The 27,823-nt window shown below is 50.4% G+C and overlaps 1 protein-coding gene across 2 annotated transcripts in view; it reads left to right on the top strand.

The window, feature by feature from the left end:
- Chst3 (carbohydrate sulfotransferase 3) overlaps positions 1 to 24,862 on the top strand; it is a 34,840-nt gene extending 9,978 nt beyond the window's left edge. The window contains exons 1-3 of one of the 2 annotated variants that reach the window (XM_087898134.1): positions 16,584 to 16,661; positions 17,815 to 18,050; positions 19,017 to 24,862. In XM_087898134.1, the coding sequence (XP_087754260.1) occupies positions 17,902 to 18,050; positions 19,017 to 20,301 (1,434 nt within the window). In that variant the 5' untranslated portion in view covers positions 16,584 to 16,661; positions 17,815 to 17,901 and the 3' untranslated portion in view covers positions 20,302 to 24,862. Of the gene's footprint in view, positions 1 to 16,583; positions 16,662 to 17,814; positions 18,051 to 19,016 lie in introns of those variants that run through there. The other variant, XM_087898133.1, reaches the window with a different exon arrangement.
- Positions 24,863 to 27,823: the final 2,961 nt, after the last annotated feature.

The raw sequence follows: 27,823 nt of genomic DNA, 5'->3' as shown, positions 1-27,823 counted from the left end.
GGACTTATGGGTTGCTGGGTATTGAACCCGGGACCTTGTGCATGCCAGTTGTATCTCCCTACCTACTGAAGCACACCTCCAGCCTAGTGTTCAGAAAGTGAAGCTGGTGGGGCTTGTGCCCAGCACTAAGCTGTGCCCCAGATGGGAGTGAGAAGCTGATAATCAAGCCCCTGTTTCCAAGGATGCAGCTGAGTGTCTGAGAGACCTTTGTTTGAGCATCTTTGGCCAACCGCTCTATGTGCCTCAATCTAGTAGCATTTTACGGATGCCAACAATGAGACCCAGGGCAGCTCCCATGTCTGGATGGGACACTGTATGCTTTCCTGGAGACTGTGGACCCAGGCAGGAAGTGGTACAGAGTGGCTTCTCTCGTCATGGGACCTCTGTGGATCTGAGAGTTGGGCGACAGGCTTGCTTACACCACTGCTGATTCTCCTCTCCATGCGTCAGACGGGCGCCTGTCCAGGGTTTGGTGGGTCAGACCTGGAAAAAGAATGTGAGTCAGGCTGGGGCGGGGTGCCAGCTTCCTCTGCCCAGGCGATGGGTGCAGGATGCCAGGCTGCTGCAGCTGTTGCTGCGACTCAAAGCTCTGTTCCTGTTGCCCTCAGTCAGAAGCTAGGTGAAGGGGTCTCTGCCAGCTCCACACAGAATGGCACCGTAGCACCCTCCAGGGGAGACCCAGTTAGCCTGGTTTCCCTACCGAGAGCACCGAGGCAGGGAGACATTTCTGGCGGAGCTCCCACAGCTGGAAGGAGGAGGGAGAAGGAGACTTGAGTCCCCTTTCTGTATACACAACGACAGAGGATCACTTTCTTCCTGGAGTCAGGGACCAGCATGACCCTCTGACAAAGGGCAGTGATGGGCTATTTGGTCCTCTCTCCCGACACCTGATTCTTTTGTCACTGATACGTGTGTGAGTCCAGAGAGCACCAACTAGGATTCCCAGCGAACTCAAGCAGAAGTATGTGAATAGAGGTGGAGACGGAGATGGTTTATTTAAAAATAGAAGGTACCGGGTGGTGGCAGCGCACGCCTTTAATTTCAGCACTCAGAAGGCAGAGATAGGCCCATCTCTGAGTTTGAGGCCAACCTGGGCTACAGAGAGAGTTCTAAGACAGCCAGCGCTACACAGTGAAACCCTGTCTTGATAAACAAATAGGGGGGGGGGGGGAGACAGAGAGAGAGAGGAGGGAGTGGGCCAGAGGGCTGGGAAAGGTTAGAAGCTTGGGGTATTGGGCCCCAAGAGCCCTGACCCTTGGCTTGTAAGGGCCAAACTGTGGGTGCCCAGTTATCAATGATCACAGACGCTGATAAGAATGACAGAGTAGGACTCTGCAGCACCCCCATGCTAACTCTGCTCCCAATTATTGTTTCCAGGTTGTACCTCAGTTTACCTAATAAAACAGGAAGCCCAAGGGAGTCGAATTTGAGTCGCCTTCAAAGTGGACAGGTAGACCTGGGTCTGCATAGCAGGTGTAGGACACTAAGTCTGATCCCAACATGACCAAAAAATAAAACAAAATTGGAAAACTGAAAACAGAACAATGCCCTGATATTATTGGTCATCTGTGCAGACTGTCCTGAATGCCGCAGCCAGGCTCAGGAATGGGAAGTCACCTTGTGACCTTTTCAGCATCCTACCAGGGACAGCTGTTCCTTGTCATGAGATTTAAAAGAGCAAACAATGAAATGAAAACTACAAGGGAGATGGCTTGCCTCCCTAGAGTAAAACCTTCCTGTTTCTTGTTTTTAAATGAGCCCAGGCTAGCCTCAAATACCTTGAAGCCAAAGAGGACCTTGAACTCTTGACCCTCCTGGCTCCACCTCCAAAGTGCTGAGGTCTCAGGCCTCTCCCACCATGCCCAGCTCTCGGAAAAGCCATTTAAATAGGCCCTGAATTTATGAAGAGATAGAGCAGAATGTGACACCAACAAGAAAGATTAGGGGGCAAATGGAAACTGGCCCCTCCCCCCACCCATATCTAACAAGAGCCAGCCTTCTCAGCATGGATAGGGACAGTTCTCCAGAAATTCCAGAGTGATGACTGAGCAGAGCCAGAGAGGAGGGGAGACTCAGGCTGGGGTGGTTTTACCACCTCTAATCCCACAAGGGCTAGTGGCAGGAGAGGGTGAAGCCAAGGGAGGCCCCTGACAGTTCAAGCTTCTTGGAAGGGGGACATGTCCCAGAAGCCCCTGAAGAAGAGTCACTGGAATTGCACCAATTGCACAGAACTGGACTTGGGGTACAGTGGCCACTGAAGAGGTTGGGACACCACAAATGGCTTTAGGCCTGCAGACTTCTGGGTGAGCGTGCAATGGTCCCATGCTGAATTCTGGGTAGTCATAGGTAGGCCCTTTGTGAAAGCAATTTGTCCCCAAGCCCTTCTGTAGAGAGTGGAGTCAGGGCCAGGTTAGCAGGTGGCCTGGGTGGAGAAGGGATCTGTCCTAGATATCTATGGGGGACCCTTAAAGCTATAAACTGCTCCAGGATGGCGTTTAGTGGCTCAGAGGGCAAAAAATTCATGTAGTCTAAACCTGACAACCTGAGTTGGATCCTTGGACCCATAGCTGGAGTAGAGAACCAACTTCCAAAAGTTTTCCTGATTTACACACACACACACACACACACACACACGCACGCACACGCACGCACACGCACGCACGCATGCACATGTGAACATGTGTAAATAAAAATTAAAATGCTACAGGAAAATGGCAACTCATCCCCTCAAGGCAAATTTCTGTTGCCCCTGAGAAAGGTACGCTCAAACACAGGTGTCCCGCTACATCCGGGAGAGGGAAACATAAAAATTAGCATGAAGAAGCCAGTTAGCAAAAAGTCTGAGAGCTCCACCCTTCCAGGGCTACCTGCAAAGGCAGTGTTCAGGAAAAGCTGACAGTCTGTGCACAAGGTCGGTTGCACGGCCATTGCCGTCTACAACAGACAAAAAAGGAAGGCATCCACAGAATAAGACCTTGGCACCTTTCAAGCTCAGCCGTGGGTTCCTAACCTAGAGGAGCAGGCTTCCCAGTGGGGTGACCTGGTTCTCTGTTAGGTCACTGCGGCTATGGATGACCTCATCCCCCACAGCTTTCCTGGTAGTGCCTGGGTAACCAGGCGGCTGTCCTCTCTCAACATTTAAGTGGGTACTGTTCTAAGAACCCCAACTCGGTCATCATCAGTCCTCAGGGCCTTGGCCAGAGTTTTGCCCCTTTTTTGCATGTGGCTGAAGCTTCAGAGTTCGGAGGTGAGCTCCGTCAAGTTTAAGGGACAGTCTATGGGGTGGGGAAGAACACATCTCCATGGAGTCTTTAGAGGTGGCTTGTGGGGGTGGGGCACCGTTCAATGGGGCCAAATCAAGAGCATTCAAGGTACAGGGAAGTGATGTCTGGGCCCTTCCCAGGCTGTCCCCCTCCTCCGTGTCTGATCTTGGGGGTGGAGTGTCAGGGGGCAGTCCAACAATGTACTAGACACATTTTGCCTCCTTGCTTCCTTCTTTGCTTCTGCCTTTACTTACAGACGTGTACGGTCTGTGCGGTCTGTGCGGAGTCACCTCTAAGAATGAAAATGATTAGCCCAGAGGACACAGAGATAAACATGTCAGGGAGGAATGTCCAGCCAGAGCCAAGGGACCTTACCCTTCATGGTCTGGCCTTGATTCTAAGCTAGGTGACCTTGGGCAGATCACTCAACTTCTCTGAACCGCCCGCCGTTTCTCGCCTAGATGGTGAAGGAGAGGATGGTGGGAAGGGTCCAGCCTGTCTACACACAGGCTGTGACAATTCAGTGTAAAAGGACTGACAGTAACAGATGGGTGTGGCGGGGGAGGGACTTCCTGCTAGTCCCTGGGGTATTGACTACGGCTGTGGAACTAGACAGGGGATGGCTCTGAAGATGTGTGGGACTTGGGCCCAGCTTTAAGGGTTAATGGCTGCCTACTCGCCTTTGGGGACAGCTTCCCTTTGTCTGCAGCTCTTTACAAAGGTTTTAAGAGAGGCCATTTTATTCGCTTTATCATGATGGCAGATGCCCAGCCCTTAGTTCAAGAGCAATAGATAGAAACCGGTATAATTCATCACCCCTAGTCCGGCCACCCATGTGGCTGATGAACCATTTGGTTCAGCACTAGCAACCTGCTCAAAGGTAAGAGGTGGAGGTCAGAAAGTTTCCCTGCATGAGGAAAAGTACAATTTTTTAAAACCATTTTTTTTGTCAATTTTTTGTTTACATTTATTTTTGTATTTTGTGTCTGGGAAGAAAACATGCATACATCTGGATGCACAGGCTCATGTGTGAAGCTCAGAGACAATCTGTTGGTTCTCTCTTTCCACCGTGTGGGTCCTGGCGCTCCAACTCAGGTTGTCAAGTATGGCAGCAAGCTCCCTTACTCAATGAACCATCCCGCTAGCCCTCAAAAAAGAATTTTTTTTTTTGAGAGTCTCATGATGTAGCCCAGGCTAGGCTTCAACTGGCATTCCTGCCTCGGCTTTCAGAGTTAGGATTACAGGGCTGTGCAATGATGCTGGACTGAAGGAAAGAATACAGTTTGATCTAAATCTGGGACAATGTTGCAAAGAGTTGCCAGTTCTATTGTAAAAGTAGTACTTGTTGGGTACCACCCACTGTGTTGTAGGCAACTGAAGGGACATGGCTATGTTGTGTGGGACTAGGAGGGACCCTCATGTCACCATGCTAAAAATTTCCCATTCAGGCCAATCACAAAGGAGGAGCCAGTCTTGATGCGCACAATGAGGGGACTAAAACACTGGCTTTCAAGTTATTGGGTTTTTTTTCCCCCGAGACAGTGTTTCACTGTAGCTTTGGAGTCCTGGAACTAGTTCTTGTAGATCAGGCTGGCCTCGAACTCACAGAGACCTACCTGCCTCTGCCTCCCGAGTGCTGGGATTCAAGGCATGCGCCACCACTGCCCAACACTTTCGACATTTTTTATCTGAACCCTCAGCACAGACACACATAACTGAAACAGATGTCTTAGGAACCCCATGAGCATCCTTACAACACACGAGGCACTCTGGTGTCTTCCATTTTATACAATGTTGTTCCGTGGAGGAAAGAGAAAAAGGAGGACACAGGATTGCCTGACTTATTAAATAGGTCGCACATCTTCAGCTTGAATAATAGTCCTAGCAGGAGAGAGCAGGAGATAGTATCTTGATCAGTAGTGTATTTCGGACCTGCCTCCGACCTATAGGAGCAGCCTGCCAGAACTATGGAGTTCTGCTGGTGACCCTGGCCTGGCCCAGAGATTTGCACACCACAGAGCGTGGCACTGGGGTACCATTGTGACCACAGTCTGGCAGCCTCTTTGAGACGGTTTTGTTATGTAGCTCAGGGTGGCTTGGAACTTATCCTACGCATCTAACCTAGGCTGGTTTCCATCTTGGGCTTGCAATTGTATGCCATCGCATCCAGCTCTCTCCTGGACTGCTTCTAGCCAGCAGTCTCCCTTGGGTTTGCTTTATGGAACAGCGAAGAATGGACGTTGGTTAACACAAGAGGGAAAGATAATCTCAGATTGTCCAGGTGGCCCCTGCTGGCAGCCTGACCTGTTATCACTGAGCATCTTGAATACGGTCCACCTAAAACCCAGCTTATGCATGCCATTTCTGCAGAGTACAGAACGTTGAAAGGGTCCTTGTGCCCAGCCCTGGCTGAATGATCTGCCTCTCGAATCCCCAACCCACAGGACATAAAGCCCCCACCCCAGCCTTCTGAAAGCCCTTCCAGAGGCTGTAAAAGGCACTATTTACTCAGTGACTTCACATTTCTGTTTTCCTAGGGGGAGATGGTAGGTCAGGCGTGACTACCCAGTGGGGAGGTTCTCCCTCTGTCTCCAATGGGGTCTGCTGGGGTTCACTGGCCATCCCTGGGCTTTCCAGTGTTCTCTGGAAAACTTCCCTGGCACTGAAACCTGCCCACTTCCGAAACAGGGTTGTGGAACTCTCGGCCCAAGGCTGATTGTCCTGAGTGGGGTCCCCTGAGCCCCTCCCTAGCCTCATTCCCTAAGCTAGCAGCCAGCTCAGCTGGGAGCAGCTCCGCTTGGAGGGGAGCGTTAAGTGGGCACAGAGCCTCCTCTGTTCCAGTAACAATGGCCCCTTGATGGCTAGATCAGGTCCCCTCACTCCTATTGGACTTCAGGGAGGAGAAAGGATACTAGCCCTGCCCCCACCCCCAAGCAGTCAATGCTGGGTGTGAGGTTAACTCAGAGGCCTTAGCCTCTGTCTGCCCACAGGAGCTCTTTCTTCTTCATTCTCTAGGCTCTGACCCCTGTCATCTAAACCAGGGACCCCCTTGAGTGGGGCCCAGGAATGGTTCAGTTCATCTGCCTCAGCAAGTATTCATTGAACAGACTCCTGGGCCCTGAGGTTTGGCGTTAAAAGGTATGGGATAATGGGCATCGCTGCCCTTTGGATTTTGGAGCTTTTACAGTGAGCCTACTCTGGTAGCCCACAGGCTTCAGGGAGCTAATGCCACCCCCTTCCTCACTGTGGATCTTCAGAACACTGCTGGCAGTGTTAGGCTTTGCCATCTAGAGGATTGTCACACTCAGCTGGGATTAAACACCCCTGGGCCTCCTAACTGACACCGTGCTAAGCACATCACCACAGTACCTCCACTTAAAGAGGCAGAGACTTGTGGAAGGCAGCTATGAATCCTCAGCACCACATAGTTTTGTCCATATTCGAACCTCTGTGGATGTGTTACCTTACATGGTAGAAGGGATTTTGTAGATGTCATTTAAGGATTTGGGGATGGCAAAGTGCCCTGGATTAGCTGGGCGACCCCACATAGAACCGCATGGGTCCTTATAAAAGGGAGGCAGAGGGAGGCTTGGCTGCAGAAGATGTCACTAGGCATCAAACCCAGGTTTTTGTGTCTGCTAAGCAAGGGCTCTGGGAACGTTGCTTGTGCCCAGCCGGAGGGCTGGTTTTGCTGGACTTCTACACCTATACTCTTAGGACTCAGTTCTAACTAACACAGGGAACACAGGCCTATTCTTTCTAAGTTCTGTGTTTGGTCAGCCAGAGATCTAGTCCTAAGGCAGACACCATGGTGCTTGCTTATAACCCCAGCACTGGGGAGGCTGAGGCAGAAAGACTTCTGAGAGTTCAGATCTGGACTTACTGATCAGACTCTCAGTCAAATGAAGGAAGAAATGGAAGGAGGGACAGATTAGCACCTCCTGTCAGTGTGGTCTTGCTGTTGAGCTGGTGTGTGACAGGTGGCAGCTGGCAGCTTCTGCCACCTCCCAGTTGTCCTGGGCTAGTGAGGTTCGATGTTCTCAGACAGCAGCTCTTGGTATTTACTAACCCCAGGTTAGAATCATCTAAGGATCTTTTGGCTGTCACGAGGCCCAGGCTGTGCCCAGACCAATATAGTCATAATCTCAGGAGGTGGGACTTGGCCATCAGGAGTTTGTTAAGCTCCCTAGGCAATTCGTGCATGCTTTCAGGATTGAAACCCAGTGCTCCAGAGCAGGCTCTATATATTCACAACAAGATGCCTTTTCTCCTGTGCAGACATCACCAATCAATCGCAGTTCCCTCCTCCCAGTGGGATGTACCTGTTCAAATTCAGCACGACAGGAAACCTGTTCTAGCCAGTCAGCCTCAGTGAGGAGTTGAAATTAACTTGCCCTTCTAGCTGAGAAGTTTTAAACTGTCTGACAAGAGCCATGTGTGTGTTCAGCAGTATCTGGACCAAAATAATGACAAAAATATTAACATTGAGCTCTTGACCAGAAATAACTGTTGCAGTTATGTAGAGATTGTTTGGACCGATTAGGAATAGCCAGAGTGAGTCAGCTAGTGTCCCTCTCCCGCAGTAAATTGCTGCCCAGCTAGGAGAAATACACCAAGGAATGCAGACTAATGGTGCCATAGGACAGACAGACTCCGGCTGACGACTGTCTAGACTAGCAATAACAACCAACTGAATACAGGTTCCTCTATATTGAGAGCCTCATACACACTTTGCTGGTTTCCAGGGCAACCATGTTATTGGTTTCTTGTCTCATTGCAGAGACAAAATGTCTGATCAAAGCAGTAAGGAAGCAGGGAGGTTGTCTGTGTTCACAGTTCCGGGGGCAGTCTGTCCTAGCAGGAAAGGCACAGCAGCAGGGCAGGAGACCGGTGGTCACTGCCATCTCAAGGATCACAGCCAAGAAGCAGAAAGTGAAGACTCTTTGTGCTTAGCTCACTTTCCCCTTTGATTTTTAGACACGGTCTCACTATACAGCCCTGGCTGTCTTGGAACTCATGATGTAGACCTGGCTGGCCTCAAATTCACAGAGATCCTTCAGCTTCTGCCTTCTCCCGAGTGCTAGGATTAAAGCGAAGTGCCACCGTGCCCGGGTCACTGTTCCTCTTTTTACTTCAGTCAGGATTCCCACGGAATGGTGCTGCCAGCATCTAGAGTAGGACTTTCCATCTCAACGAAGCCTGATCTGGAAAATCCTTGACAGGCACAGTGATGCCATATCCCAATCAAAGTTGACCAGCGGAGCAATTACCTCAAAACCCTGTAACAGGCTGTCTTTATGAAGGTGAAGGACAGGAAAAGAAGAGCTGTGTCCTCACAGAAGGCCAGCCCTTGCCCCTCTCCCTCCATGAGGCTCCCGAGCATGCGCACCTCCGATATAGTCACTGCACAGATACATTTCTAGTTGAAAGGTTGCTAATGAAGGACACCGTGAAAAGCTCTGGGAGCAATAAAAGAGCGGGGTATTAGAGAGGGTATTGATAAGCATTAAGGTATCAGTGACCCTTTCAGTTACAACCTGTTTCCTGTCACGTGTATCCTAGCGTCACCCATATGAGTGTGACTGTAATTTCATTCCTAGACCAGGAATTTCTGGGCCAGCGAGTATCTTAGTCTGTTGGGACAGCTAACATGGTGTCATTGCCTGGGGGACTTAAAAGTAACAGCAAGCTGTCAAACTTGGTTGTAGAGGTTGGAAAATTTAAAATCAAAGTGCCAGAGTATCCAGCAACTAATAAAGGGCTCATTCTCTACGTTCAAGATGAAACCTTCATGTCATGTCTTCACACGGCTGAAGGGGTGACTAAGTTCCTTCACACCTCTTTTACTAGGACACTAATTTTATTTTTTTTAAGATTTATTTATTTATTATGTATACAACATTCCTTTCATGTATGTTTGCACACCAGAAGAGGGCACCAGATCTCATTATAGATGGCTGTGAGCCACCATGTGGTTGCTGGGAATTGAACTCAGGACCTCTGGAAGAGCAGTCAGTGCTTTTAACCTCTGAGCCATCTCTCCAGCCCCAAGGACACTAATTTTATGCACAAGGACGCTGCCTTCTTGACCTAGCCACTCTGAAGATGTCATCTCTAACACTAGCACACCAGGAACTCAACTTTAAGAATTTTGGAGGGGCACCGACATTGAAGCTACACAAGAGTATGTATATTCTGAACTGTGGCATTCAAGCGAGACACTGTCTCAAGAAATAATAGGGGCTGGGGATATAGCTCAGAGAGTGGAGTGCTTACCTAGCTTGCATGGAGCCCTGGATTCAATACTCAGTTTGAATGAAAATGGACCCTATAGGTTCATATATTTGGATCCCTTGCCTGCAGTTGGTGGAATTGTTTGGGAAGGGTTAGGAGGTGTGGCCTTGTTGGAAGAAGCATGCCATTCCCCATTAGACTCTCCCTCTCCTCCTCCAACTTCTGGATTAAATGTGAGCTCTCAGCTATTGCTCCACACCATACCTGTTTGCCTGCTGCCTTGCTTCCTGCCCTGATGTTTATGGACTCACCCTCTGAAATTATAAGCAAGCTCCTAAATTACTTTCTTTTATAAGCCACCTTGGTCACGGTATCTCTTTACAATAACAAAAAAGTCCTTGAGATACTATGATAGTTTGAATGAAAATGGCCCCATAGGCTCTTAGGCACTGGCACTATTAGGAGGTGTGGCCTTGTTGGAGGAGGTGTGGCTTTGTTGGAGGAGGTGTGGCCTTGTTGGAGGAAGTATGGCACTAGAACTTTGAGATCTCAGAAACTCAAGCCTGGCTTGTGTGTTACCTTCTCTTCCTGCTGCCTTCAGATCCAGATGTCGAACTCTCAGGTACCTTTACGGCACCATGTCTGCCCGCATGCCACCATGCTTCCCACCATGATGATAATGGACTAAATCTCTGAACTGAAAGTCAACCCCAATGGAATGTTTTCCTTTATAAGAGTTGCCATAGTCATGGTGTCCCTTCGCAACAATAGAAACTAATGAAGACAAATATCCAGCACAACTAACTAGTAAAATTAGGTGTGGTGCCTCACAGCGGGAATCCTAGCACTTAAGAGGTGGAGACAAGAGGATCAGAAATTCAAGGTCATCCTTGACAATATTTCTAGTTTTAAGCCAGACTGCAACACTTTTGTGAGATCCTGGCTCACAATAACAACAACAACAACAACAATGACGACGACGACGATGATGATGATGATGATGATGGGCTGGGGGTAGTTTAGTGGTACAGTCTAGCAAGGGCAAGGCCCTTGGTTCTGTCCTTACTTCCAATAGTAATACTAATAATAAACTACCATAATAATAATGTAATTATGTTGTTTTGGTCAAACAGTCCTTCCTAAAGGACATCCTCATCAGTATTATGGAATAATCCTTTGTATTAGCCAGGAAAGGGACAGGGTCTGCTGCTGAAACAGTCAGACCCCAAATCTGAATACCCTGACACAGCAAAAGCACATTTGGCTCTCCCACAGCAGCGTGAATCCAGCTGCTTCCATCTTGAACTAAGCCCACCCACACATATGGCCAGCCATTCAGCACAGCCTCTGGGGAATGTGTGGAATCGTTTTAAGGACCAGGCCCTGAAGTGCCTACATCACTTTCGCCCACATCCCACAGACCAGAGCCAGCCATGTGGTCTCCACTTCACTTCCAGCAAGGCAGGGCCATGGGGCGTAGCACACGAGACTGGGTGAATGCTGTAGCTGTGTGGGTGGGGTCTCCGGAACTCACACACATGAAACACCCCAGGATGTCTTGTTCTTTGCAGACTATGTGAAGAAATGGCAACGAGTGTTGTGACGGCCATTCCTGGCTGTTCACTTGACAGCATCCGGAATTAACTAAAACCCAAGCGTACACCTGTGAGGGACTTACCGTAACTAAATCATTTGAAGTGGGAAGACCCACTTTTAACCTGGATATCTTGAGGTAGGAAGAGCCATCCTTAACTCGGGCCACACCTCCTGGTGGCAGCCTATGTAAATAAAGGGCGCGGAAAAAGGATGCTCTTGCTCTTTGCCCGCCTATTCTCACTGACAAGTTTATTCCTTCACTGGCATTAGAGCCTGCTTCTTTGGGATTTCAGTGTGTGCTGAAGACCAGCTGAGACATCCAGCCTCATGGACTGAACAACTACAGGATTCTTGGACTTTCAGCTGGTGGGCAGCCGTTGCTGCACTTGCTGGACCATAGCCTGTAAGCCACTAAATTATCAATCCCATATATGGGATATACATGTGATATATGTGTGTGTGTGTGTGTGTGTGTGTGTGTGTGTTCTGTTTCTCTAGAGAACCCTGACCAATACAAGTGTGCCTCCAATTTACCCTCCCGTGCTTACTCAAGCAGCTGCACCCCAGAGTTCCCTGCTATAATATCCAAAGCAGATTGTGTTCACGATCAAGACACACCCCAGTGGCTTTGCCCCCAAATTTCTCCAAACCCAAAAATCCATTTGTGGGAAAGCCTCAAGACTTTTAAAAAAAACGTTGGCTGTTATTCATAAAAAGCACATAAAGGCATGTGAGTAGCGACGTAAAATTAGCCGTGTCGAGATCTTTGCCAGCTGTGCTGCGGCCTGGCTTGGCAACAGTCCTCCCTGCCGTTCTGAGGCGTTGTCTCTCTCCACCTCCTCTCTCCTTCAGGGGAACACATACCAAGTGAGGGCCGGAGGTGGATAGGGACAAGGAGAGGGATAAAGTGAGCCTCTTGTCCACTGGTGTTCTGTCCCAGGTTTTACAGACGTCTAGACTTTGACCATTCTTAACCTTGAGGTTCATGTGGCCCTGGGGCCTATGGTCTTAAGAGTTTGACGCTGAGCCTGCAGGGTGTATGTTCTTGCGTGGAAGGCTTGCATGCAGGAGCAAGAGGACAGCTGGTATTTGGTATGCTTTCGTGGCATGGTGTCCTACAGAAGGATGCTAAAGGATGGGAAAATTTTCTTTGCTAACCAGAGGGAATTATCTGTAGCTGGGAAGGCGAATGGGCTCTGCCGGAAGCTCACCTTTAGTGGACTGGCTCTGCACCCAGAAGATAGCAAGCGGAAGCCAGAAGCCCAAAGCAACCACAGCATCACTTCTCTCCCCCTTCCCCCTCTGTCTCAGCTCATGGTATTTGCTTTAAGATAGGATCTCACCATGTAGCCCCAGCTGGCCTTAAATTCACAGAACTCGTCCTGCCTCAGTCTCTTGGGTGCCGGGTGACAGATGACATTCACTATGACTCTTAAAAAATAAAATAAAATAAAAATCAACCAAACAAACAAAACAAACGAACTGCAATTGTGACCACCGGGAGACCCTCGGGTCCCTTTGTTTCAGTGACCTAATGTGAGCATCTTTCAATGAGCTTTATGCCAATACCAACATCAAGCCTTCTTTTTTTTTTTTTAAATAGCATCCCATGTAACCCAGGCTGGCATTCAGTTCACTATGCAGAGTAGGGTGACTTTCCATTTCTAATCCTCCTGCCTCACCTCCCAAGTTCTGAAAATGGCAGCTGTGTCCCACCACACCCGGCTGTAGGAGGTGCCAGGGGTAGAACCCAGGGCTTCATGCACACTAGGTACTCTGCCAACTGGGCTACATCCCCAGTCCCAAATCAAGATCTTACCAGTGCCCAACACTCTGTTTACATAGGGAGAAAAGACAAGTACCAAAAGCAGGAACTGATGTTCCACACACCACGCAAGTTCATTCATTGATTCCAAAGATGATTATTAGCCCGATCCCTGCATTTCTCACACTGCTCCTAGGATGTTCCTGCTTTTTTTTTTTTAAGTTCAAAAGTTTTTCCAAGTGAGGCAAGCATGCGATTGTCAAAACACTAACACCATCGAAAGGCATGAGAATTGTCAACGGTGCTTCTGTAGCTGCCTCCGCGTTTTGAGCCCCATGGGCTCAGTTGTCTCCCTCTGGTGGAACATTTCATTGCTTTGTCTGGCCGGTGTCCAGGGTTCATTTCAAATGGAGCATACTGCTCCCCAGACTGTCTGCTGTGTGACTGAAGGCAGCCTGGGCACCAGTCACCATGCCGCATTGGCTAGCTAGCTGCAGGTTGCTAGGCCTAGCGGGGTGGGGCAAGGGACTGCTCTCCAGATCTTGCGCTTCAAGCCACTGTGACTGTCAGGTGGAGATATAGAAAGAGTGCTTCCCATGTCCATGCATGAGCATGAAGGGTGGAGGGGGAGGATCTTTGGCTGATTTTTGCCAGGGTTACCTCATCGCTCTATCAGACGAGCCCTTAGCTCTCTAGATCACCATGACTCAGGCCCATAGTCCTTATAAGTCCATGGGCACCTTTGCCTTTGACTAGTTCTGCTCTTCTGTCTTGGCTGTGGTTGGACGCACATATAAGAAATAATAGATGGACTCATTCTGTTTGTCTTTTTTTTTTTACATTGATTTATTTGTGTGTGTTGGGGGTGCACTTGACCTCCTGGTCATTTTACCTCCTGCGCTTCCCACGTGCTGGGGTTATAAGCAAGCCCTATGCTGGGGAAATGTGTTCCTTATAGAGAAGGCAGCTGGAGCCCTGGGATGCTAGGTTGTTACAGTTCCGGGATGCTGGCATTCTGGATGGGATGTGGGATGCTGGGAACCTGATATTAGCCAGATGTGCCCTCCCATCTTCGCTTTCATTCCTTCTCTTCCTCCTTCACTTACGTCACCACCAGCGTCCTCTGAGCATACACCGTTCTGTCAGAACTAAAGTCATGACACTGGGGTAGAATAGGGAGGGACGTGACTTTCCCAGGCCATCTCTAGATGCCTCCGTGTGAAACAGGGTCTAGCCTGGACAGGTCAGTGCGTGGACAAACCCAGTTCATCAGAAACAGCTAACTTCTTTTCTCCATCCTGATTGACCAGCGGCTTGGAAGAGTCCCAAGACCCACCCCTGTCTCTACTCTCTAAGGAGTCAGGGACTGCTCACTGTCCGATTGGGCCACTAAGAGGGGTCAGCCTTCTGTCCTCCATAAATGAACTCAAGACTTTCCCACTTACGGGAAAAGCTTCTTGTGGTCAGTCCTTCCTCTCTGCCTGTGGAGCTCCCTTCTGTCTACTGGGAAAGGCTGTGCGTCCAGGCATGGAACAGCTGAGACCGTCTCTGCCATGCTCTAGGTCCCAGAGAGAGGGGAGGGGAGTCTTGGCACCTGATGCAATGTCTGGCAAGGCACAGGCCCTTATCACAGCTTCGTTCTCAGTCTCCTGACGACTGGGACCCCTCCAAAAGGATGGAGGCAGGGCTAGCTGGACTGCAATCCATCAGGGTCTCAGTGGAAGAGCCTGGCTGGAAGCCATCCATGTGGGGAACCAGTTCTCCAGTGCGGCGGTTTGCCAAATCATGGGAGAGGCCTGAGCAGAAAGACCCCTGAGGAGAGTGGGGAAGCTGGTGCCCTGCTTGGCAATGCTTGCCCACCCAGCTGCCTCCCTCCCTTTCTGACCCAGCAGTTGCCATGGGGGCTTTCCCACCCTCCCCCTCACAAGCACACAGCTGTTAGAGGCTTGAGATAAAGGCTCCCAGGAGACGAGAATTCAAGAATGAAGGGTGACGTTTTGCCCTTGGCCCACCTACCCCACATCCTAGCACACGCCCACCACAGATGTCCAGTGTGTTCTCTCCCACGTGGTGCACTCATGCGTGGAACTAGCGAGCATTCTCCTTTACCCCCGGAACTGCCTATTGACACGGAATGCCTGAGCACGTTACGCCGGGCTGAGTATTGTTGGAAGGGCATCCATCCGTCTCTTTACTCATGCCCTCCACTTAGCGACTTCCACTGGGGTGACACTGGGCTGCTGACTACCCCTCAGAAAAAAATAATTTCAGGACAAGTCTATGTGGGACAGAACTAGGTTTATTACGGAGAGGTGAGAAACCACGTGAGTGCACACATGAAATCTGAGCGTGGTCAGTCAGAAAGGTCCAGTGTTGTTTCAATAACTAGTGTGACTTCATGGCTTTATGCTATAGTGCCCAAAAGATGTAGTTTTCTTTTCTTCTTTTCCTTCCTTTCTTTTTCTTTTCTTTTTCTTCCACCTTCCTTCCTCTTGTGGCTTTTTGAGACAGGGTTTCTCTGTGTAGCCTTGGTTATCCTGGAACTAGCTCTGTAAACCAGTCTGGCCTTGAACTCAGAGAGCCACTTGCCTCTGCCTCCCAAGTTCTGGACTTAAAGGTCTGTGCCACCATGCCTGGAGGTTTTATTTTTATTTTTTGTTTGTTTGTTCATTTTTTATTTTAAGGAATTTTCTTTTGTAAATGAAATGGAATTGGAAGGCGTTCCTGCAGTGCATTGCTCGTGTCTGTGGTGGGCGGGAGTGTGGATAAGGTCGCAGAAGCCTTCCACCCTGTGTTTCTAAACAAACGTGGTACGTTTCTTGTGTAAAACCCCTCATTTGAGATATCTTAGGAAAACGAGTCCTGAGCCTGTCGCAATTTTTACTGATTTTGTCAGTTGTGTGAATGGGAACCCTAAACTAGATCCCGTGGGGGAGGGGCTTCTTCCGCTTCCCACACCACCTTGGCTTTCCTGTCTCCCTATCCAGCCTCACCTGGAACACAAAGGCATTGGAGACATCCCAGTGGGAAAAGAACGTTTGCACACAGGAAAGAAAAAAAACATACAAAAAAAGGGGGAAGTATTGGAGATGGGCAGGTAAAGACCTGGAGCAGGGAGCATTGCAGCGAGCCCTGGATGCTAAGTAGCTGAGAAAGAATGGTGGATTTTTGTTTGTTTGTTTTTCCTTCTCTGGACCATATTGAAGAAAGAAGAATGGTGTTTGGGGGTCACACCTTAAGAAGAACAAGCACCGCTGAAGAGACCAGATAGGATGCGCTCCCAGGTGGCGAGAAGCGGGAAGGGTTGGGGCTGAATGGTGCCCACAGAGGCTGGGAGTGAGATGTGGCTCCTATCCTTAAGGCCTTGGAGAACTTGTGTTCTACTCTGGAGGGTTTTCTGCAGCTAGAGACACCCGCGTACTGGGCTGGGTGTCTTAGACGCTCCCCTCTTCTCGGTTGTGCCCACCCAGATTGCGTTCAGGTGCTCGTAGGCGCCCCCTTGTGTTAGAGGAGGGAAGGGTTTGGGAGAGGAACGTGTACAGGGAACTAACTGGAAGACAAAGCCTTTTGCTCATGGTCCAGAAGAAAGCAGTGAGATGCTGATGCGGGAGAATTGTCTGTATTCTGTCAATCATATTTTAATAAAATGCTGATTGGCCAGGCAGGAAGTATAGGTCGGTCAACCAGACAGGAAGTAGAGGCGGGGTGATGAGAACAGGACTATTCTGGGAAGCAGGAAGCTCCCTCTGCCATTCCTGCCCAGACCACTGAAGAAGCAACATGTAAGCTGACAGCTGAAAAAGGTACCAAGCCATATGGCTAACATAGATGAGACTAATGGGTTAATATAAGCTATAAGAGTTAACAAGAAACCTGAGCTAATGGGCCAATCAATTTATAATCTTGTGGAGTCCTGTGTGTGATTTTCCTTGGGAGTTGCCGGCTGTGGGGTACCAGGCAGGACAGAAACCCCAACAAGCCGGCCCCTCATATTACAAGATGCTGAAATGGGGCTGCCATTGCTTAAGGAGAGACTAAAGAGTGAAGGAAGAGTGAAGGTGTACCCAGGCCATTCCAGCGGATGCTTCAACGGAGAATGGCCAGAGGGCAGGAGAGGAATAGAGATAGGCTGGAAGGTGGGGCAGGCAGTGACGCCCACAGGATGAAATGAAGCAAGGGTCACCTTCTCACTGGAGGTGACAGAGGAGCCTCCCACTGTGTTATTTAAGGGAAAAAGTACGTCGCAGAAGGAGGCACAAAGGCCAGGGGAAGATATGAGGCAGGAGGATGATACTCTTGAGAACCGTGTGGCTGATTGGCATGAATGGTGAATGAGGATGGGTCCCAGTGTCTTACTGCTGTCTTGTTTTTAAGGGAAAATAAGCAGCGTTTATTGGATGGAGTATCAGCTGCCGGAAGATGTGCTACTTGTTTACCATGAGCTTTTTTTTTTTTAAAGATTTATTTTATGTGTGAGTGTCCTGCCCACTTGTATGTCTGTTCACCATATCCATACAGTGGCCATGGAGGCAAAGAGGACATCAGATCCCTTGGAACTGGAGTTGTAGATGGCTGTGAACTGCCATACGGGTGCTGGGCACTGAACCCGTGTCCTCTGCAAGAGCATGGAGTGCTCTTAATCATTGAACCATCTCTCCGGTTCCCGTTTTTGGTGTGTGTGTGTTTGGGGGCAGAAACAAAAGGCTGGTTTCCAATGCACTGTGCCGCTGAAGCAGGCCTTGAACTCTTGATCTCCTTGCCTTCCCTCCAGAGTGCTGGCCTCTGACCTCTAAATATGACCTGTTAAAGAACCCCCCACCAGGTGTGGTGGCGAACACTTGTAATCCCAGCTCTTGGGAGGTTGGGGCAGGTGAATAAAGAGGTGTAGATCAGCCTCTTATAGAGGCCCTTGTTACAGGAAAGGGACTATATCCCTGAGTATCTGTCTCTCCGCAGGATTAGGGTGCCCCCACCTGAAGAGGACACGTTGGGTGCCAAGCCATGCCCCTGAGCTGAGGGCCAGCTGCGAGCCAGAGGAGCGCCATGGCACCGCCTGTCCCCATGGAGAAAGGACTCACTTTGCCCCAGGACTTTGTACACAGTCTGAAGATCCGGGGCAAATATGCCTTGTTCCTGGCCTTTGTGCTCATAGTTTTCGTCTTCATTGAAAAGGAAAACAAAATCATATCCAGGTAAGAAACTCAAGCACAGGTCTCCTTGATCGAGGTGAGGGGCCTGAGGACAGAGGTGACACTGGGGTTTTCCCCAGTACATTCCTTCCACCAGCTCCTTCCGTGTCTTAGGCTGAGATCATGTGTATGGTAGTGAGACTTGGGCAGCCTAGGCTGGCACCACCCCACCTCTGGTCCCTTCCCAGCTGCAAGGGCTTAGGCGAAACACTTCACTTGGGCGAGGTGGTTCTCTGTGACTAGGGATGCCACCTTGTGGAGACAGTCATGCAAAAATGTAATCACATTTTGCCCGTGGCCTGCCACCTAGCTGATGTTTGGTCTTTGTGATTATGGCCTACTTTTTTATTCTAGTGCTGTGGCTCCCTTTAGCAGCCTATTCCCCTCCTCAAGTCTTGATGTCATGAGTGAAGGTGAGCCCATGGGAAGCAGGTTTCTGCTAGGGCCACTCTGGTGGGTAGTACCCACTTGGGCAACTGCCCAGACTGTGTCTCCCTCAGCTCCAGGGGAGCCACCCTCAATAGGCTACATAGTCCTTGAGCTGGCAGTATATTTCTGCGTGAGACGGACCTGCTAGACACAGAACCATTTCTTAGTCCTGATCTCCCAGATTCAAAGCCCTGCAGAACAGCCTCGGCAAAGGAAGGTAGGTTACGGACTGGAGATGAATCAGACCATGCCTGCTCCATGTCTTGTAACTCTCCTGAAGTGACTACTGACTTGCACCAGACAAGCAAAAAGCGTCAGAGGGCCAAGTGCCCGAGTTCTTTAGTGAAAGTGGGCGCATATGTAGCCATCATGAACTGCTTCACTTTCCCACTGAGTCACCCCTGGGTTTATGCCAAAGCAACTACACTCAATCCTTAGCCTCCAGGCCTGCTCTGGAGAGACCCAGCTAAAACTGTTTAGACTAGTACAGGGGCTGGCCTCCCAAATCAGCCACAGACCTGTCCCTTTACTCCCGCTCAGGGTCTCGGACAAGCTGAAGCAGATCCCTCAATTTGTGGCGGATGCCAACAGCACCGACCCAGCCCTGCTTTTATCGGAAAACGCATCTCTCTTGTCCCTGAGCGAGTTGGATTCTGCCTTCTCCCAGCTGCAGAGCCGCCTGCACAACCTCAGCCTGCAGCTGGGCATGGAGCCAGCAGTGGAGGCCCAGGGGCAAGAGCCTGCGGCAGAGATGCCATCCCACCAGGCTGCAGCAGGGCACCGGCGCCACGTGCTCCTCATGGCCACCACCCGCACCGGCTCCTCATTCGTGGGCGAGTTCTTCAACCAGCAGGGCAATATCTTCTACCTCTTCGAACCACTGTGGCACATCGAGCGCACCGTGTCCTTCCAGCCGGGAGGCGCCAGCGCAGCGGGCTCAGCGCTGGTCTACCGCGATGTCCTCAAGCAGCTGTTGCTGTGCGACCTGTACGTGCTGGAGCCCTTCATCAGCCCGCCTCCTGAGGACCACTTGACTCAGTTCCTGTTCCGCCGGGGATCCAGCCGCTCGCTCTGCGAGGATCCAGTGTGCACACCCTTCGTCAAGAAGGTCTTCGAGAAATACCGCTGCAGGAACCGTCGCTGCGGGCCACTCAATGTGACCTTGGCGGCAGAGGCCTGCCGCAGTAAGGACCACGTGGCCCTCAAGGCTGTGCGCATCCGTCAGCTGGAGTTCCTGCAGCCACTGGCAGAGGATCCGAGGCTGGACCTGCGAGTCATCCAGCTGGTGCGCGACCCCCGAGCCGTGCTGGCCTCACGCATGGTGGCCTTCGCAGGCAAGTACGAGAGCTGGAAGAAGTGGCTGACAGAGGGGCAGGACCGGCTAAGCGAGGATGAAGTGCAGCGGTTGCGGGGCAACTGTGAGAGCATCCGCCTGTCTGCCGAGCTGGGCTTGCGGCAGCCGGCCTGGCTGCGTGGGCGCTACATGCTAGTGCGCTATGAAGACGTGGCACGCAGGCCACTGCAAAAGGCCAGAGAGATGTATGGCTTCGCCGGCATTCCCTTGACCCCGCAGGTGGAGGACTGGATCCAGAAGAACACTCAAGCGGCCCGTGACAGCAGCGACGTCTACTCGACTCAGAAGAACTCCTCGGAGCAGTTTGAGAAGTGGCGCTTTAGCATGCCCTTCAAGCTGGCACAGGTGGTGCAGGCTGCCTGCGGCCCGGCCATGCACCTCTTTGGCTACAAGTTGGCCAGGGATGCCGCCTCGCTCACCAACCGTTCCATCAGCCTGCTGGAGGAGCGGGGCACCTTCTGGGTCACGTAGTGAGGGATGCCCGGGACCCTGGGAATCCCTTCTCATGAAATGCTGGCCCTGCTTCCCTCACACCCAGCCTGGCAGTGAAACACAGCCCTGGCAGAGAGTCAGAATGGGGAGCGGTGATGGGGGTATAGGCCCTGGCTGTAGCTGTAGGCCTCCGGCCAGCTAGTTTCCCCAGCACAGCCACAGCCACTTTGGGGCTTCTCTGAGGACAGCAGTGCCCTGTGTCCTTGGTGGTACTGGTCATTCCCACACACCTATGGCCTGCAGTGTCCTAAGCAGACCCAGGCTGGTTCCTGTGTATGGACACACCTCCCCGGTTCTACCTCACACTGTAACAAAAACATGACACACATAAAGGCCTGTAGGCTGTGTGGGCCAGAGTCCAAATATTTAACAACCAGAAGGGCGTAGGCCCGCTCCACTCACTCAGAACTCCTACTATATTGAATGTTAACCTTTTCCGCTCTGAGTCAGAAAAGGATCTGACCGAGTCCTTAGAAGAAGGAGGGCAGCCTAGGGTGAGGAAGGGGACATTTGAAGCTCCTGAGGTGACAATGGCTGTTTACCAACTGATAAAAGTGGTTTGATTAGCCGTTCTGGCTACTCATGAATATCAGCCTAGGTAGAACAAGACAGAAAGACAACAAGGCTGGGGGTGTGACTCAGCCGTAAAGTCCTTGCCTCTCATGCACTAAGCCCTGGGTTTGATCCCTAGCACTACAAACATAAGGAAAAATAAAGCATATATGTACATACAGCACAGAGACAGGAAAGCATCATAACCCCCCCCTCTCTCTCTCACACACACACACACACACTCACACAATCATATACACATTCACAGACCAATATAGAAAAGCGTCCCGTTCTTTTTTGCTCACAGTGTTTGTTTTGTTTTTTGTTTTTTTCTAAACAGGAGCCTTAAGTTACATTATTAGGGTTATGTGAAGAGGGTCATATTCAGGGACAGTGACACTTTGCCCTGACCAGAGCTGGAACGGAATGCTGGTCTCTGAATCACCGCTAAGCATCTGGGGTTGCCATGCTACCTCCTCTGACCCATCCACACGCCACAGCTGGGAGGCAGAATATTTTAGAGATGGCATGACCAGCCTTCATATGACTGCGGTCCAAAGGCTCCATCCTGATCATTCCTCGGGAGCACGCCCATTTTTGAAGGCTGTCTGAGGCCTAACCAGCGGGCCCAGCTTTGGTCCCTGAAAGCAAAAGACAGCTCATAGGCTTACTATTTCCAGCCAGTGCCTTCTAGAGCCAGCCAAAGTTCAGAGTGCTCCGCAGGAAGAAGCCACACGAGGACTCAGCTTCCCTGAGCAGCAGCCTGCTTGTTCCCTCCTAGTTGACAGAGATCAGCCCTCGGGTTGCCATGGTTACAGCTAGTGTCTAAAAGGAATGTCTACTTTAGGGTTCTGGGAAAGAGGCGTGCTCAACTCAAGATGAGTAGGTATTTTACTTGGGCTTTTTAAGTTACTTATGGCTTGGTGCTGTTTTTGTTTCAAGGCTGTTTAGGGCTTTGTTTCTGTAGGAACATTCCTCCGTGCTGATTGAGGCTGATACTGGCAGGGAACACTTGGTTCCTGGTAAAGGGGTAGACCAGAAGGAGGGGACTTCCCTTAGGAGGGGCAGAGTCACTCAGCGCCTCCTAGGGACCCACATGCATGTCTGTGTGAACTCCATGTAGAATGACTCCCAGATGCTGCCATTGGGCCCTAGGTCAGTAGCCCAGCTTCTATAGTGTTTATCTATTGTGTCCGTCGCCCTGGTTTCAGTTCCATGCACCACACCAGCTAGGCATGTTGGCACATGCCTGTAATCCAGCACTCAGGAAGGAGAGGTTGACAGCCAAAAGTTCAAAGTGCAGTGCCATATCAATTTCAAGGTCAGACTCTGCAAGGGAAAAATTAAAACCCCAGCCTAGCGTCTCTGAGCGTCCAGAGCAGCCTGTACCCCTGCTCCAGAACAGGTTTTTTGAAAATCCCTTAAAAGCCCCAACACGTGGCCGAGGGAAGGAGAGGGGGGAGGCGGGTTCAGAGGCCTTTGACTGAGCAGCTAGGTTCCCCAAGGCTCTTCCCTCCCTGTTCAAGATGAGGCACGAAACCCAGGCTAGCCTCGGAACGTCGGCAGTGGGGGTTGGTTGCCACACTGCTATTTCTGGACAACTGCTACAGCTGGCACCGTCAAAGCCCAGGACTGAGCTGGTGTGAGTGATACAGACACCAAACACGTCGCCGCATGGAAGCAGGCATGGCTAGCACTGACGTGGGGAAGGGACGATGGCAGCACACTCCCCATATTGTAGGGTTTGTGACCTGCCTGCTCAGCTGCTGGGTCCCAAACCCGGGTGAACTCAGAGTCAGTTGAGCCAGTCTCTACTATAGGTTTTGATCATCTAAGAACAAGTGTGTAGAAGGCTGGCTCCTGCTTGAAGTCAAAGGGACATTGGCTCTTGGTACTCGATGGGGACATGATGTTGTGGGCACGCTCAGGGGTGCAGATATCCTCTCTCCATGTCCCCCTCGCCCCCCCATGCAGAGCACATTCCCTTCTCAGCACATGGGAGGTGGGAAGGGATGAACTGAGAATTTCCTTCCCTCTCCCTGTCCCAGGGGCCAAGGCATCCGTGTCTCAGCTCAATGAGGACAGATGCCCTCAGTGGACCTTTGGGACGTCTCAGGACGTGGACAATGCTGTGTGCACTGCAAGTTGCTTTATTTATTTTGTGGAAAGAAGAGACGGTGTTATTTGCAAGGACCAAAAACTGTACCCTAATCAAAAAGTACAAATAATAATAATAATAATAATAACATCAATAATAGGAATGATTCTCACGCCGTGCACACATTAGGACACCTGAGGACCATGCAGAAGATGAGACAGAACCAGCTCATGGAAGCCCAGGATGATAAAGAGGTTCTGTGGGTCTCTTACTGTCCAGAAGTACGATATGAGGGCCCTCGGCTGTATTGCCTTTGCTTGGGTGTCTGCAGCAACAGAACAACTCATGCAGGTGGATGGGTAGGTAGACATAGCCTTGAAACAGCCCCTGAGGCTCAGCCATCCAGGAAAAAACCTCAGGTTTGGAGAGGGACAACATAGGGAAGGCAATATAGAGAAGACCAATGTAGGGTTCTCTGCTAGAATTACGCTTAGGGGCTCTTAGCATAGGGTCGGATGGAGAAATGGCCTTGTTGGTAGGATGAGGCAACTGCTGATCTAACCCCAAAGATCAATGGGCACTCAAGTGGCCTATTGCAGTGACTCTTATCATTGCTGGTGTCTGGCCCATGGTGGAAGATGCACTCATTCTCTAGTCGGAAGGGAGGGTAGGAGGAGTTAAGAGTATCAGATGGTTTGATCCCATGCCTCCAAATCCCTTGGTCCTCTTCCGCACTAGAGCCTGCTTCAGTTGACCAGGGGCTTGTCCCTTGAGAGGTGCTGGACTCTGGAGGGCAGGAGCATCCCCAAGGCAGTCCCACCACAAAAGTAGAGAGATGGTTCTAAGATGGTTGGGGGGGGGGGGGGAGAAAGGGATAGGGACCAGACCTCTGAGAAGCCACATGGGTCCTCCCAACTTGTACACCTGGGAAGAAGGGAACTTCACTAAAATGGGGACCTGGAGCTGGTGTATTGTTTGTGAAGATCCTGGCTCAGTGAGATGCAAGGAGGCAGTGAGTTCCCAGAGCATAGCCACATCCCCTCCCAACTCCAAACACTCTCCCTCAAAAGTACAAGGCAGAGCCTGTAACTTCCAGTGTCTTAATGCCGGACGGCGGCGGTAGCACTTGCCTTTAATTCCAGCACTTGGGAGGCAGAGGCAGGCAGATCTCTGTGAGTTTGAGACCAACCTGGTCTACAAGAGCTAGTTCCAAGACAGGTTCCAAAGCTACAGAGAAACCCTGTCTCAAAAAACAAAACAATAAAAAGTGTCAAGATCCTTTGACCTGTGCCCTTGTCACTGCATGGGTACAGATCCTTACGTATTCCTGAAGATAGAGATATGGTGTTCCTTTACCGTGGCCTCGCTGTGGATCAGCTTCTGGTCAGGCGAACGGGGCACCCGTGTCACCTGCTTCCACTATATTTGGGCTTGAACTTTGCCTCCCGTGTAGTCTCCACCTCCCCTGGATAATCTAATGCCTGTGTCTCACCACCATCCTTCACTTCCTGGTGGGTCCTACGAATGTTTCTTTTGTGCCAGTACCTGGACCCAGTGCCCTGCCTCATGGCTACATGGTAAAGGACATCTCCTTCCCAGTCTGAACAGTCATGGCATGTTCATATGTGCTCAGGAGTACATGCATGTGTGTGTAGGGGGATACGTTCTATTCTGCCTCCAGTGCTGCCGCACACAGCCCCAGCCTCTCTCTGTCACCGACCCGAATGTTCTCATTGTGGCCGCAGATAACCTTCCAAAGTCCGTTTCTATCGCTCTCATCTGAGAGCTGATAACTGTGTTCAGAGTCTGCTTCATGGACTAGAATGTGAAACCTTTCTCCTGGTGGCTTGCCTGCCTGGCTTATTTAATTAAAAACGAACGTGCAGTAAATTCTGTCTCGATTCTTTGCTTTTGCTCTCAGAAGTAATTGAGTCATAAAAATGAACAGAAGAAACACCATTCGAGGCGGTGAGAAACATGTGACTTACACCATGACCCTTTCCTATTCACCCCCAAGCGCCAGAAGCCTACGAGGAGCGTGGGTATAGGTGTCAGGGCCTGAAGAATGTTATTTATGATCCCAGGATGGCGGGTCTGGTGAGCCTGCTCGGTGGCACCAGATGGAACCATGATGTCTGAGACACTCAGATATTATGGGGCAAGGACAGGGGTGTTGACCCACAATCAGAGGACCTGGTGACAAGACCCAGCTTTGTCACAATCTAACCTTGGACAAGGCCACTTACCTTACCGGGGTTCACTTTCACTTGGGGGTGAAATGTGTAACTACCCACAAACATTGTCACCCAAAGCCGTGTTAGGGATTTAAAAGTCAGTTAAAGGGTGGCTCTTTTTGCATGCCAAGATACTGCTTGAGGCTTTATTCTGCCTTCACTAAAACCGCAACAGCCCCGTGAGAAGATGGCTAAGAATCTTTCAGGGGAGCAGTGTCGTGGAGTCCCTTCAGGATGCAGCTGTGTTTCTCTGCCATCGTGGCCTTGGTGTGAACTAGATTCCAGCCCTGTATTGGTCAGTTTCCTGTTACTAGAACACACACACCCAAGGCAGTGGGCTTATAAAGCGAAAAGGTTTGTTTGGGTTCAGGGTTGGGGACATTTTAGTTCATGGGCCAGAACATGAAAACAAAAGAAGAGGAAGGGGGCTGGGACCCACTGTCCCCTTCAAGTGCATTCTCAGAGACCTGAGGACCTTCCACTGGGCCCCACCATTAAAGGCCCCACTTCTTCCCACCCCCACATGCCAAGTAATGACTGTAACTCTGGGATCTGAGAGCATTCTGGATGCAAAGGATAGGAAACCCTCTTGTCACCTAAGATGCTTCAGGATGAAACAGATGTTTCCCCAGGGAGAAGGGAAAGTTCATGTTGGGACACAGGGAGACCAACCTGGGGTGGGGGCTGGGGTCTAGGAGCTAGGGGGCAGCTGGGAAGAGGTAAAAGAGCTGGGCCCTGAAGGCAGAGGCTCCAGAAGTGAAGAAATGGCAGCAGTGAGGCACAGCACGGATGGCTAGGAACGCCCTGCCTCCTAAAACTCAATCTCCAGTCACAGCATTTTCCCCTGGTCCCAGTCTTGGCAAATTAAAGCATTTCCATTTTAGCCTTCAATGTTCCAGCCTGCATGATCACACCCAAAACAAGTGATCCCTTTTCAATACGACAGTCACTGGCCCATCTGCTCTGGGCTGGGCTTCCTGCCACAAATGACCCCGACAGAAATAAATTAGTTTAATCACGGAGTAAAGAGGTCTGGACACCCACCCACCACCTTCAGCCACCAGCACAGCCGGAAGCCTCTTTCTGCCCCCTACCCCCACCCTCTCCTTCCCCTCACCCCATTCATGGCTCCTGACTCTTCTTGTCCTACATCCCAAGCCATAACACAGGACTTGGGTACCATGAGGTCCTGAGATAGTTACCTACAAAAACTGAGGAAGCCACTGGATCATCTGGGACCTGTCTAGCTTGGAGCCTGCAGCAGCGTGTCCCCCAAGTACATTTAGGGTTGTGTCCCAGCTGTTTTTTTTTTAAGATTATTTATTTTATGTAAGAGTGCTCTATTGACTTTAGGTTGGAAGAGGGCATCAGATCCCACTATAGATGGTTGTCAGCCACCATGTGGTTGCTGGGAATTGAACTCAGGACCTTTAGAAGAGCAGCCAATGCTCTTAACTGCTGAGCCATCTCTCCAGCACACCACCAGCTGCTCTTGAGAAATTAACTGAGTGTGTCAGTTTATCTAAGATGCTAAGAACGACCTAGTTCCTTTGATCGACATCAAGGATTCCTCTACAGAATTGTGCCTGCTCACACCGCTTTTGAACTTTTTGAGGTAGCATCTCACATAACCCAGGCTGGCGCTGCATTTGGTGTATGGTTGAGGATCACCTTGAGCTTTTGATCGTTCTGTCTCTACCAAAGAGTGCCGGTATTACAGGCGTGTACCACCATGCCTAGCGTATGTGATGCGGGGATCAAAACCAGAACTTCGTGCATACTGGGCAAGCACTCTATAAGATGACCTACAGCCCCTAAAAAGGAGAGAGGGAAAAAGAGTGGGAGGGAGGGAGGAAGGGAAGGAAGAGAGGGAGGGAGCGGGAGATTCTCTATGTATCCCTAGATGGCTTGGAATCCACTATGTAGACCAAGCTGGCTTTGAACTCACAGAAATCTGTTTGCTTCTGCCTCTCCAGCATTGGAATTAAAGGCATTCATCACCACGCCTGGTCCCTTTTTCTAGCCTAAAAAACCATTAAGGGTGAAATACTCATTTGACTTTTTTTCCTCAGTGTTTAAGAATACTTGCTGCTCTTACAGAGGATCTGGGTTTGGTCCTCCCTCCCTGCCGGTACCCACACCAGGAAGCTCCCAACTTCCTGTAACTTTAGTTCCAGGGGATACAGTGCTCTCTTCTGGGCCCTGAAGGCATCATCACGCCTGTGATATATGTACAATAAGCAGGCATGGAAAGACATATAAATAAATTTAAAAACCACTTTAAGACCCTGGCATTCTTTAGAACAGTTTCTAGGCACCCCAGAAAGAAGCAATAGGACTCAGAGGCACAAAGATGGTGGTGATAAAGTGGCTTGGGATAAAAACCCCAGAGTCGTGTTCAAGGGCCCCATCCATCCTTGTGTCTCATCAGAACCTCGAACAGTATTCCGAGTTTCTGATACCAGTAATGGGAGTATTAGCTGTGAGACGGGAGCAGCCTTGAAACACCGTGGGTCAGAGTTCACGACACCAACACCCCTGCCACATAAAATCTCTGGGCACCCAAACCCCTGGTCCTTGGCTTGTCAATTCCTATGTGTGGGGACCAGTCCATGGG

This window comes from Myodes glareolus, chromosome 18 (assembly GCF_982192425.1).
Source record: "Myodes glareolus chromosome 18, mMyoGla1.1, whole genome shotgun sequence".
In the NCBI taxonomy this organism is placed as follows: domain Eukaryota; kingdom Metazoa; phylum Chordata; class Mammalia; order Rodentia; family Cricetidae; genus Myodes; species Myodes glareolus.
Note: the sequence above shows the minus strand (reverse complement) of the source record. Positions and strands in the feature narration are given on the sequence as shown.